The sequence below is a fragment of the Oncorhynchus mykiss genome, chromosome 24 (assembly GCF_013265735.2).
Source record: "Oncorhynchus mykiss isolate Arlee chromosome 24, USDA_OmykA_1.1, whole genome shotgun sequence".
NCBI lineage: Eukaryota > Metazoa > Chordata > Actinopteri > Salmoniformes > Salmonidae > Oncorhynchus > Oncorhynchus mykiss.
Window position 1 is genome coordinate 36234867 of NC_048588.1, and position 11936 is coordinate 36246802.

Below are 11936 nucleotides of genomic sequence, written 5' to 3' on the forward strand. Positions count from 1 at the left end.
GGAGACAACTAGAGAAGGAGAGAAAGAGAGAGGGAGACAACTAAAGAAGGAGAGAGGGAGACAACTAAAGAAGGAGAGAAAGAGAGAGGGAGACAACTAAAGGAGAGAGGGAAACAACTAAAGAAGGAGAGAGGGAGACAACTAAAGGAGAGCGGGAGACAACTAAAGGAGAGCGGGAGACAACTAAAGGAGAGAGGGAAACAACTAGAGAAGGAGAGAAAGAGAGAGGGAGACAACTAAAGAAGGAGAGAGGGAGACAACTAAAGGAGAGAGGGAAACAACTAGAGAAGGAGAGAGGGAGACAACTAGAGAAGGAGAGAGGGAGACAACTAGAGAAGGAGAGAGGGAGACAACTAAAGGAGAGCGGGAGACAACTAAAGGAGAGCGGGAGACAACTTGAGAAAGAGAGAGGGAGACAACTAAAGGAGAGAGGGAAACAACTAGTGAAGGAGAGAGGGAGAAAACTAAAGGAGAGAGGGAAACAACTAGAGAAGGAGAGAGGGAGAAAACTAAAGGAGAGAGGGAGACAACTAGAGAAGGAGAGAAAGAGAGAGGGAGACAACTAAAGAAGGAGAGAGGGAGACAACTAAAGAAGGAGAGAAAGAGAGAGGGAGACAACTAAAGGAGAGAGGGAAACAACTAAAGAAGGAGAGAGGGAGACAACTAAAGGAGAGCGGGAGACAACTAAAGGAGAGCGGGAGACAACTAAAGGAGAGAGGGAAACAACTAGAGAAGGAGAGAAAGAGAGAGGGAGACAACTAAAGAAGGAGAGAGGGAGACAACTAAAGGAGAGAGGGAAACAACTAGAGAAGGAGAGAGGGAGAAAACTACAGGAGAGAGGGAGACAACTAGAGAAGGAGAGAAAGAGAGAGGGAGACAACTAAAGAAGGAGAGAGGGAGACAACTAAAGAAGGAGAGAAAGAGAGAGGGAGACAACTAAAGAAGGAGAGAGGGAGACAACTAAAGAAGGAGAGAGGGAGACAACTAAAGAAGGTGAGAGGGAGACAACTAAAGAAGGAGAGAGGGAGACAACTAGAGAAGGAGAGAGGTAGACAACTAAAGAAGGAGAGAGGGAGACAACTAAAGAAGGAGAGAAAGAGAGAGGGAGAGAGACTAGTGAAGACACTAGTGAAATCAGCAGTGAGGAAGGGCCCTCTTGCAATGAAAACACTAGTGAAATCAGCAGTGAGGAAGGGCCCTGTTGCAAGGAAAACACTAGTGAAATCAGCAGTGAGGAAGGGCCCTCTTGCAATGAAAACACTAGTGAAATCAGCAGTGAGGAAGGGCCCTGTTGCAAGAACAACACTAGTGAAATCAGCAGTGAGAAATGGCCCTGTTGCAAGAACAACACTAGTGAAATCAGCAGTGAGGAAGGGCCCTGTTGCAAGAACAACACTAGTGAAATCAGCAGTGAGGAAGGGCCCTGTTGCAAGAACAACACTAGTGAAATCAGCAGTGAGGAAGGGCCCTGTTGCAAAAACAACACTAGTGAAATCAGCAGTGAGGAAGGGCCCTGTTGCAAGAACAACACTAGTGAAATCAGCAGTGAGGAAGGGCCCTGTTGCAAGAACAACACTAGTGAAATCAGCAGTGAGGAAGGGCCCTGTTGCAAGAACAACACTAGTGAAATCAGCAGTGAGGAAGGGCCCTGTTGCAAGAACAACACTAGTGAAATCAGCAGTGAGGAAGGGCCCTGTTGCAAGGAAAACACTAGTGAAATCAGCAGAGAGGAAGGGCCCTGTTGCAAGGAAAACACTAGTGAAATGAGCAGAGAGGAAGGGCCCTGTTGCAAGGAAAACACTAGTGAAATCAGCAGTGAGGAAGGGCCCTGTTGCAAGAACAACACTAGTGAAATCAGCAGTGAGGAAGGGCCCTGTTGCAAGGAAAACACTAGTGAAATCAGCAGTGAGGAAGGGCCCTGTTGCAAGGAAAACACTAGTGAAATCAGCAGAGAGGAAGGGCTCTGTTGTAAGGAAAACACTAGTGAAATCAGCAGAGAGGAAGGGCCCTGTTGTAAGGAAAACACTAGTGAAATCAGCAGAGAGGAAGGGCCCTGTTGTAAGGAAAACACTAGTGAAATCAGCAGAGAGGAAGGGCCCTGTTGTAAGGAAAACACTAGTGAAATCAGCAGAGAGGAAGGGCCCTGTTGTAAGGAAAACACTAGTGAAATCAGCAGTGAGGAAGGGCCCTGTTGCAAGAACAACACTAGTGAAATCAGCAGAGAGGAAGGGCCCTGTTGCAAAAACAACACTAGTGAAATCAGCAGAGAGGAAGGGCCCTGTTGTAAGGAAAACACTAGTGAAATCAGCAGTGAGGAAAAGGCTCTGTGGAATACCATCCAATTAGAGCAGTGGCAAACTTTAGAACACTTTACCTGTATTTTATAGTCCCGTACCCCTTCAAAACATTCAATCTCCAGCTGTACCCCCTCTAGCACCAGGGTCAGCTGTACCCCCTCTAGCACCAGGGTCAGCGCACTCTCAAATTGTTGTTTTGTTTTTGCCATCATTGTAAGCCTGCCACACACACACACACACACACAAAATACGATACATTTATTAAACATAAGAATGAGTGTGAGTTTTTGTCACAACCCGGCTTGTGGGAGGTGGCAAAGAGCTCTTATAGGACCAGGGCACAAATAATAATATTATAATAATCAATAATTGTACTTTTTATTTAACTATCTTACATATAAAACCTTATTTGTTCATTGAAAATAGTGAATAACTCACCACAGGTTAATGAGAAGGGTGTGCTTTAAAGGATGCACATAACTCTGCAATGTTGTGTTGTATTGGAGAGAGTCTCAGTCTTAAATCATTTTCCTCACACAGTCTGTGCCTGTATTTAGTTTTCATGCTAGTGAGGGCCGAGAATCCACTCTCACATGGGTACGTGGTTGCAAAGGGCATCAGTGTCTTAACAGCACGATTTGCCAAGGCAGGATACTCTGAGTGCAGCCCTATCCAGAAATCTGGCAGTGGCTTCTGATTAAATAACATTTTCACAGAACCGCTTGTTGCAATTTCGACGAGGCTCTCTTGTTCAGATATCGGTAAGTGGACTGGAGGCAGGGCATGAAAGGGATATCGAATCCAGTTTGTGTCGTCCGTTTCGGGAAAGTGCCTGCGTAATTGCACACCCAACTCACTCAGGTGCTTCGCTATATCACATTTGACATTGTCCGTAAGCTTGAGTTCATTTACACACAAAAAATCATACAATGATGGAAAGACCTGTGTTAATGCAGACAGAGAAGAGCTCCAACTTCTTAATTATAGCCTCAATTTAGTCCCCCACATTGAATATAGTTGGGGAAAGTCCCTGTCATCCTAGATTCAGATCATTCAGGCGAGAGAAAAACATCACCCAGGTAGGCCAGTCATGTGAGAAACTCGTCATCATCAAGCGGTCAGACAAGTGGAAATGATGGTCAGTAAAGAAAACGTTAAGCTCGTCTCTCAATTTAAAAAAACGTGTCAATACTTTGCCCCTTGATAATCAGCGCACTTCTGTATGTTGTAAAAGCGTTATATGGTCGCTGCCCGTATCATTACGTAATGCAGAAAATACAAGAGTTCAGGGGCCTTGCTTTAACAAGGTTTAACAATGCTTTAACCAGTTTCACTGTCGTGTCCAGAATGTATTTCAAGCTGTCAGGCATTCCCTTGGCAGAGAGAGCCTCTCGGTGGATGCTGCAGTTTACCCAAGTGGCGTCGGGAGCAACTGCTTGCACGCACGTTACCACTCCACTATGCATCCCTGTCATTGCTTTTACGCCATCAGCACAGATACCAACACATCTTGACCACCAAAGACCATTTGATGTCACAAAGCTGTCCAGTACTTTAAAAATATCCTCTCCTGTTGTCCTGGTTTCCAGTGGTTTGCAGAAGAAGTCGTCTTTCTTAATTGACCCCCATAAACGTAACGTGACTCATCCAGCTGTAATGCATATAATTCACTGGCTTGTATGTGAAGCAGTAATTGTTTCAAAACACCTCCTGCCATGTCACTGATGCGTCATGAAACAGTGTTGTTTGATGAAGTCACAGTCTGTATAGTTGTTTTGTCCTTTTCCCCCAACATTGTCCCAGTCATATCTACAGCAGCAGGAAGAATTAAGTCCTCCACAATAGTATGGGGCTTGCCTGTCCCAGCCACTCAGTAGCTCACCATATAAGATGTTTCTAGCCCCTTCTTATTAATGGAATCTGTTGCTTTTATACTTGTCTTACTACTCAAAAGTCGTCTTAATTCTCACTCAAAAAACTCCTGTGGCTTATTTTTCAAATTGTAGCCTCCTTCAGACTCTTCCTAGCCTCCTTCAGACTCTTCCTAGCCTCCTCGGGAAACATAAAGACAGATGATTAAAGAGACTCATCACACAGAGGGGATTACCAGAGCCAGTGTTCCACAGTCCAGACCGTGAGACACAGCAGGGTTCAGGAGCCAGCCTTAATCAACTACAGGCCTGTGTTTGAAGACAAGGTACCACCACCATTATGCCTGTCGTTATATAAGAGCGACTGTACTTGTTTAGAGACAAAACTTGCTTCGAGATCAAGTCAAGATCAAGTTTAATTTATTACAATTGTATACATTAGTATTGTCACATGTAGTGAAAAAAATATATATATATTTTTTTTTAAACTCTAAAACTTTTAAAACTGAAATATCTTGGACTGAAACAACTGAATCAAATCAGACACCAGACAAGTAAGGAAAGAAATACATGTAAATATATAGTAGCCTAGACAATATTTATGAGGGGATTATTGTGCTGGAAGTAGCTGCTGGTGTGTTTGTGTCAGGAATCTCCTTTGATTGGCCCATGTCTAGTGGGACGGGAGAAGTAGCAGCTGGTCAGCTGATCATGTCAGGGCAGTATCAAGGCTACTGGGGTTAGCATGGCCATGAGAGTTAGCTGGGGGAGCTTAACCCATCCCACTGCCCCGTCCGTTAGTTTTAGGAATGTCAAACGTCAAACAACACACACACACAGACACACACACACACACACACGAGGCAAAATTTCTATGTTTCTTATACAGTCTGACACAACTGACTTCATAACCCTACTGAACCCTGTCAAATACAAATAACTAACAGACCAAGTGAATCACAGTTCAATGATGTTACAAAACGTTCATTCCCGTGAACCACGGTTTGCTAGATGTCGTTAAAGACAGTTGCTATGGGGTCCCTGCTCATGTTCACATATCAGAAGGTCAGAAACCTGTCAAAGGTCAGGACTCAAACCAGCGCTGAAGGTTGGTGATGGTGTTCGTCCGGAGTCTGTGGTTCCGCACTGAGGTCAGAACTCAAACCAGCGCTGAAGGTTGGTGATGGTGTCAGTCCGGAGTCTGTGGTTCCACACTGAGGTCAGGACTCAAACCAGCGCTGAAGGTTGGTGATGGTGTCCGTCCGGAGTCTGTGGTTCCACACTGAGGTCAGGACTCAAACCAGCGCTGAAGGTTGGTGATGGTGTCAGTCCGGAGTCTGTGGTTCCACACTGAGGTCAGGACTCAAACCAGCGCTAAAGGTTGGTGATGGTGTCAGTCCGGAGTCTGTGGTTCCACACTGAGGTCAGGACTCAAACCAGCGCTGAAGGTTGGTGATGGTGTTCGTCCGGAGTCTGTGGTTCTGCACGGCTCGACACGCTGTGCAGTAATGCTCCGCCCAGAAGGCAGTCAGGTGTACGCTGTAGCTCCTCCTCCAGGCCAGGTGTCTCTGCAGGAGGGCAGGGCTCCGGCGTAGCAGCAACAGGTATTGGGCGAGCAGGCGGGGAGAGGGGAAGTCGTCCACATGGATAAAGGCCTCAGGGGGGAGGAAGCGTTCGTAGTTTTCCCGCGGCGGCCCGAGAACTACAGGAACGGCCCCGGCCAGTAAGGAGTTCCAGAGCTTCTCGGTGATGTAGTCGGGGTGCTGGGAGTTCTCCAACGCCAGATAAAACAGGTAACGCCTCGCCGTGCGCACCACAGTGCTGTCCTCTGGCAGTGGCACGCCTGCGCGCCCGAACACATCCACGTCAACGTAGTTAACCAGCCGACGGAAATACGCCACGCGGGCCTGCGACTCCGACCAGTTACTGATGACCCAGGCCAGTAGGTGGGGCCGTCTGGGTCGTGTGTGTGGGGGGGCGTTGGCGTGAGGGCGAAGGCGGGGCACCAGGTAGCCGTAAGGAAGGAATATGTCTGAATCTGCACGGTAGGTCATGGTAAGATTGAACACGCCCTCGAACCGCCGCAGGCCACGAGTGTGAGACGGGGACTCAAAATTCATCCAGATCCACTTCTGGCCACGGGGTCGTGGGTCAGACGGGAGCGCCGTGGCGTTGGTCGTTATCTCACGGTGGTGCATGATGATGGCGTCAGCCCCAGGGTACATGCGCCGGTCGTCGGTCAGTACGCACCCACGGATTCCAAAGCGCGCCTCACAGTCCGGCAGTCTGCGGTAACGACCGAAGGGGTGCGTCCACAGCAGAAGGGTGACATCTCTGGGTTCACCTTCCGTCAGAGGGAAGGGTTGCTGTCGCGGGTCCGGGAGATTGAGCAAACACACTCCAAGGAGGAAAAAGAGCGCACCGCCGAGAGCAGCGAAACATGACGTTCTCAGAACAGTCACACTACGCGTTTTGCTTCGGCGCAGTCCGGGGCGCTTAGCAGCTCTGGGAGAGGTAGAACAACCCCCTGTTACCCACTGGGTGAGCCACTGAGTTATCTCCATGAAATCCAGTCAAACTTCCAGTCCTTATTTCCATTAAGTTATCCAGCACCCTCTTACATTAACTCCAGAAGTTCTAGAAACGTCACGTCCACCTCCCTGTCACATTCTCCTCTCCATTCACCAGGTGGAGTCTAGAACTCAGAATAACTGATATCTCCATTCACCAGGTGTAGTCTAGAACTCAGAATAACTGATCTCTCCATTCACCTGGTGGAGTCTAGAACTCAGAATAACTGATCTCTCCATTCACCTGGTGGAGTCTAGAACTCAGAATAACTGATCTCTCCATTCACCGGGTGGAGTCTAGAACTCAGAATAACTGATCTCTCCATTCACCGGGTGTAGTCTAGAACTCAGAATAACGGATCTCTCCATTCACCGGGTGTAGTCTAGAACTCAGAATAACTGATTTCTCCATTCACCAGGTGTAGTCTAGAACTCAGAATAACTGATTTCTCCATTCACCAGGTGTAGTCTAGAACTCAGAATAACTGATCTCTCCATTCACCTGGTGGAGTCTAGAACTCAGAATAACTGATCTCTCCATTCATCTGTGGTAGTCTAGAACTCAGAATAACTGATCTCTCCATTCATCTGCGGTAGTCTAGAACTCAGAATAACTGATCTCTCCATTCACCGGGTGGAGTCTAGAACTCAGAATAACTGGTCTCTCCATTCACCGGGTGTAGTCTAGAACTCAGAATTACGGATCTCTCCATTCACCGGGTGTAGTCTAGAACTCAGAATAACTGATGTCTTTCACCTGGGATTCCAAGGAGAAAAGTTACGGTCCTCCTCCTTTGTCCCTTGGCTGTGAGAAAAACCAGTCGGCCCGTTCTCAGGTAAACATCAAGTTCCTTTGCCTCTGCTCTGTCAGGAGAGATACGGATCTCTGCCACTGGGTAATGTGTAGACTAGTTTTGAACGCATGAGCAAACGGATACACCGTTCTGCGCAGAATACTTGACGTGGCAGGCAGCGTGTAACTTCCTGTTACCGGTGAATGGGGTCTTTGTAGCCCTGAGAGGGTAAACATGCTGTCCTGCCGGGTGAGGGCTGCTATGTAACCCAAAGGTCCTGCTTGGATCAACAACCATGGTTTACAATCCAGACGTCTTGATAGAATCTATAGAACAGGGAGGCACAGGCTCAGGCTCAGTGAAACTGTACGTTTCAGAGTAAACAACATAGATAGAAAAATGGCCTATACTGTGCTTGGACCAGGGGTTATTTTCCAGTCCGCTTCGTTCTGAAAAGAAACATAATTTTTTCCGCCGTTCCTTTCCACTGTTCCCGACTAACAAAACAAAGTTCTGAACTGGTTCGGTACAACGACAAAAAAAAATCTACGGTTTATATCGTTCCTTTCTGTTCTTTTGAAACCTCTGAGATCGATGATTATTATGGCATGGGAAAGCTATGGATAGTAGCTAGTTGTTTACATGCATTGGACAGACAAGTATAAGGCACAAGATTTGGTTTAACACAAACCCAAGCATAGCTGTGGAAGTAGGGGTGCTGTAGGGTGCTGCAGCACCCCCTTAAAAATAAAAAAATAAAACAAATTAAAAATTAAATAATCTTCACAAAAGCAGTGCACTGGACCTTTACTAGTGCTGTATTCAGGGCTGGTCCCGGCCATTAAGCTGCCCAAGGAGAAACAAAACTAGAAGTCTCAGTAAGCTAAATTAAGTTGAAAATACGTCTAAAATACTTATTTTCCAGACGTTGAATTTAGGTTCTGAATGAAAGATGAAAAGTTATTTTCTGTAAGTTTTAAGGTACATATTTTTCAGGTCGTTGAAAAGGCATCTTTTCTGGAGGTTATAGTAATGAAAACAGCAGGTCACGAACCCTCGACCTTCTAGCCCGAAGTCCAGCACGCTATCGACTGTGCCGCAAAAGCATTCTCCAACGGTCCTTACAGTATTTTCCGGAAGTTGAAATCAGGTTCATTTTCGGTTCTGAATGACAGTTGAAAATAAGTAATTTATAGATGTCTATGTTTGGGCCAAATCAACCTACAGACACCTACAGACGGTGGTCCTACAGACGGTGGTCCTACAGACGGTGGTCCTACAGACGGTGGTCCTACAGACGGTGGTCCTACAGACGGTGGTGTAGGTGTCCTACAGACGGTGGTGTAGGTGTCCTACAGACGGTGGGGTAGGTGTCCTACAGACGGTGGGGTAGGTGTCCTACAGACGGTGGTCCTACAGACGGTGGTGTAGGTGTCCTACAGACAGTGGTGTAGGTGTCCTACAGACGGTGGTGTAGGTGTCCTACAGACGGTGGTCCTACAGACGGTGGTGTAGTTGTCCTACAGACGGTGGTGTAGGTGTCCTACAGACGGTGGTGTAGGTGTCCTACAGACGGTGGTGTAGGTGTCCTACAGACGGTGGTGTAGGTGTTCTACAAACGGTGGTGTAGGTGTCCTACAGACGGTGGTGTAGGTGTCCTACAGACGGTGGTGTAGGTGTCCTACAGACGGTGGTGTAGGTGTAGGTGTCCTACAGACGGTGGTGTAGGTGTCCTACAGACGGTGGTGTAGGTGTTCTACAGACGGTGGTGTAGGTGTCCTACAGACGGTGGTGTAGGTGTCCTACAGACGGTGGTGTAGGTGTCCTACAGACGGTGGTGTAGGTGTCCTACAGACGGTGGTGTAGGTGTCCTACAGACGGTGGTGTAGGTGTCCTACAGACGGTGATGTAGTTTTCCTACAGACGGTGGTGTAGGTGTCCTACAGACGGTGGTGTAGGTGTCCTACAGACGGTGGTGTAGGTGTCCTACAGACGGTGGTGTAGGTGTCCTACAGACGGTGGTGTAGGTGTCCTACAGATGGTGGTGTAGGTGAAGGTGTCCTACAGACGGTGGTGTAGTTTTCCTACAGACGGTGGTGTAGGTGTCCTACAGACGGTGGTGTAGGTGTCCTACAGACGGTGGTGTAGGTGTCCTACAGATGGTGGTGTAGGTGAAGGTGTCCTACAGACGGTGGTGTAGGTGTCCTACAGACGGTGGTGTAGGTGTCCTACAGATGGTGGTGTAGGTGTCCTACAGACGGTGGTCCTACAGACGGTGGTGTAGGTGTCCTACAGACGGTGGTGTAGGTGAAGGTGTCCTACAGACGGTGGTGTAGGTGTAGGTGTCCTACAGACGGTGGTGTAGGTGTCCTACAGATGGTGGTGTAGGTGTCCTACAGACGGTGGTCCTACAGACGGTGGTGTAGGTGTCCTACAGACGGTGGTGTAGGTGTCCTACAGATGGTGGTGTAGGTGTCCTACAGATGGTGGTGTAGGTGTCCTACAGACGGTGGTGTAGGTGTCCTACAGACGGTGGTGTAGGTGTCCTACAGACGGTGGTGTAGGTGTCCTACAGACGGTGGTGTAGGTGTCCTACAGACGGTGGTGTAGGTGTAGGTGTCCTACAGACGGTGGTGTAGGTGTTCTACAGACGGTGGTGTAGGTGTCCTACAGACGGTGGTGTAGGTGTCCTACAGACGGTGGTGTAGGTGTCCTACAGACGGTGGTGTAGGTGTCCTACAGACGGTGGTGTAGGTGTCCTACAGATGGTGGGGTAGGTGTCCTACAGACGGTGGTGTAGGTGTAGGTGTCCTACAGACGGTGGTGTAGGTGTCCTACAGACGGTGGTGTAGGTGTCCTACAGACGGTGGTCCTACAGACGGTGGTGTAGGTGTCCTACAGACGGTGGTCCTACAGACGGTGGTCCTACAGACGGTGGTCCTACAGACGGTGGTGTAGGTGTCCTACAGACGGTGGTGTAGGTGTAGGTGTCCTACAGACGGTGGTGTAGGTGTCCTACAGACGGTGGTGTAGGTGTCCTACAGACGGTGGTGTAGGTGTCCTACAGACGGTGGGGTAGGTGTCCTACAGACGGTGGTGTAGGTGTCCTACAGACGGTGGTGTAGGTGTCCTACAGACGGTGGTGTAGTTGTCCTACAGACGGTGGTGTAGGTGTAGGTGTCCTACAGACGGTGGTGTAGGTGTCCTACAGACGGTGGTGTAGTTGTCCTACAGATGGTGGTGTAGGTGTCCTACAGACGGTGGTGTAGTTGTCCTACAGACGGTGGTGTAGGTGTAGGTGTCCTACAGACGGTGGTGTAGGTGTCCTACAGACGGTGGTGTAGGTGTCCTACAGACGGTGGTGTAGTTGTCCTACAGACGGTGGTGTAGGTGTCCTACAGACGGTGGTGTAGGTGTCCTACAGACGGTGGTGTAGGTGTCCTACAGACGGTGGTGTAGGTGTCCTACAGACGGTGGTGTAGGTGTAGGTGTCCTACAGACGGTGGTGTAGGTGTAGGTGTCCTACAGACGGTGGTGTAGGTGTAGGTGTCCTACAGACGGTGGTCCTACAGACGGTTGTCCTACAGACGGTGGTGTAGTTGTCCTACAGACGGTGGTGTAGGTGTCCTACAGACGGTGGTGTAGGTGTCCTACAGACGGTGGTGTAGTTGTCCTACAGACGGTGGTGTAGTTGTCCTAGAGACGGTGGTGTAGGTGTAGGTGTCCTACAGACGGTGGTGTAGGTGTCCTACAGACGGTGGTGTAGTTTTCCTACAGACGGTGGTGTAGTTGTCCTACAGACGGTGGTGTAGGTGTCCTACAGACGGTGGTGTAGTTTTCCTACAGACGGTGGTGTAGTTGTCCTACAGACGGTGGTGTAGGTGTAGGTGTCCTACAGACGGTGGTGTAGGTGTAGGTGTCCTACAGACGGTGGTGTAGGTGTCCTACAGACGGTGGTGTAGTTGTCCTACAGACGGTGGTGTAGGTGTCCTACAGACGGTGGTGTAGTTTTCCTACAGACGGTGGTGTAGTTGTCCTACAGACGGTGGTGTAGGTGTAGGTGTCCTACAGACGGTGGTGTAGGTGTCCTACAGACGGTGGTGTAGTTTTCCTACAGACGGTGGTGTAGTTTTCCTACAGACGGTGGTGTAGGTGTAGGTGTCCTACAGACGGTGGTGTAGGTGTCCTACAGACGGTGGTGTAGTTGTCCTACAGACGGTGGTGTAGGTGTCCTACAGACGGTGGTGTAGGTGTCCTACAGACGGTGGTGTAGGTGTCCTACAGACGGTGGTGTAGGTGTAGGTGTCCTACAGACGGTGGTGTAGGTGTCCTACAGACGGTGGTGTAGGTGTCCTACAGACGGTGGTGTAGGTGTCCTACAGACGGTCGTGTAGGTGTCCTACA

At 48.9% G+C, this 11936-nt stretch overlaps 1 protein-coding gene across 1 annotated transcript; it reads right to left on the reverse strand.

The window, feature by feature from the left end:
- Positions 1-4197: 4197 nt before the first annotated feature.
- LOC110507285 (alpha-(1,3)-fucosyltransferase 4-like) lies at positions 4198-7632 on the reverse strand. Its single transcript, XM_021587168.2, has one exon. It carries the CDS (start codon positions 6730-6732, stop codon positions 5593-5595), a length of 1140 nt encoding a protein of 379 aa, XP_021442843.2. The 5' UTR covers positions 6733-7632; the 3' UTR covers positions 4198-5592.
- Positions 7633-11936: the final 4304 nt, after the last annotated feature.

What these genes read in the sequence shown, in the direction of transcription:
- LOC110507285 (XM_021587168.2), bottom strand. Translation starts at nt 6,732, where the DNA reads ATGGAGATAACTCAGTGGCTCACCCAGTGGGTAACAGGGGGTTGTTCT.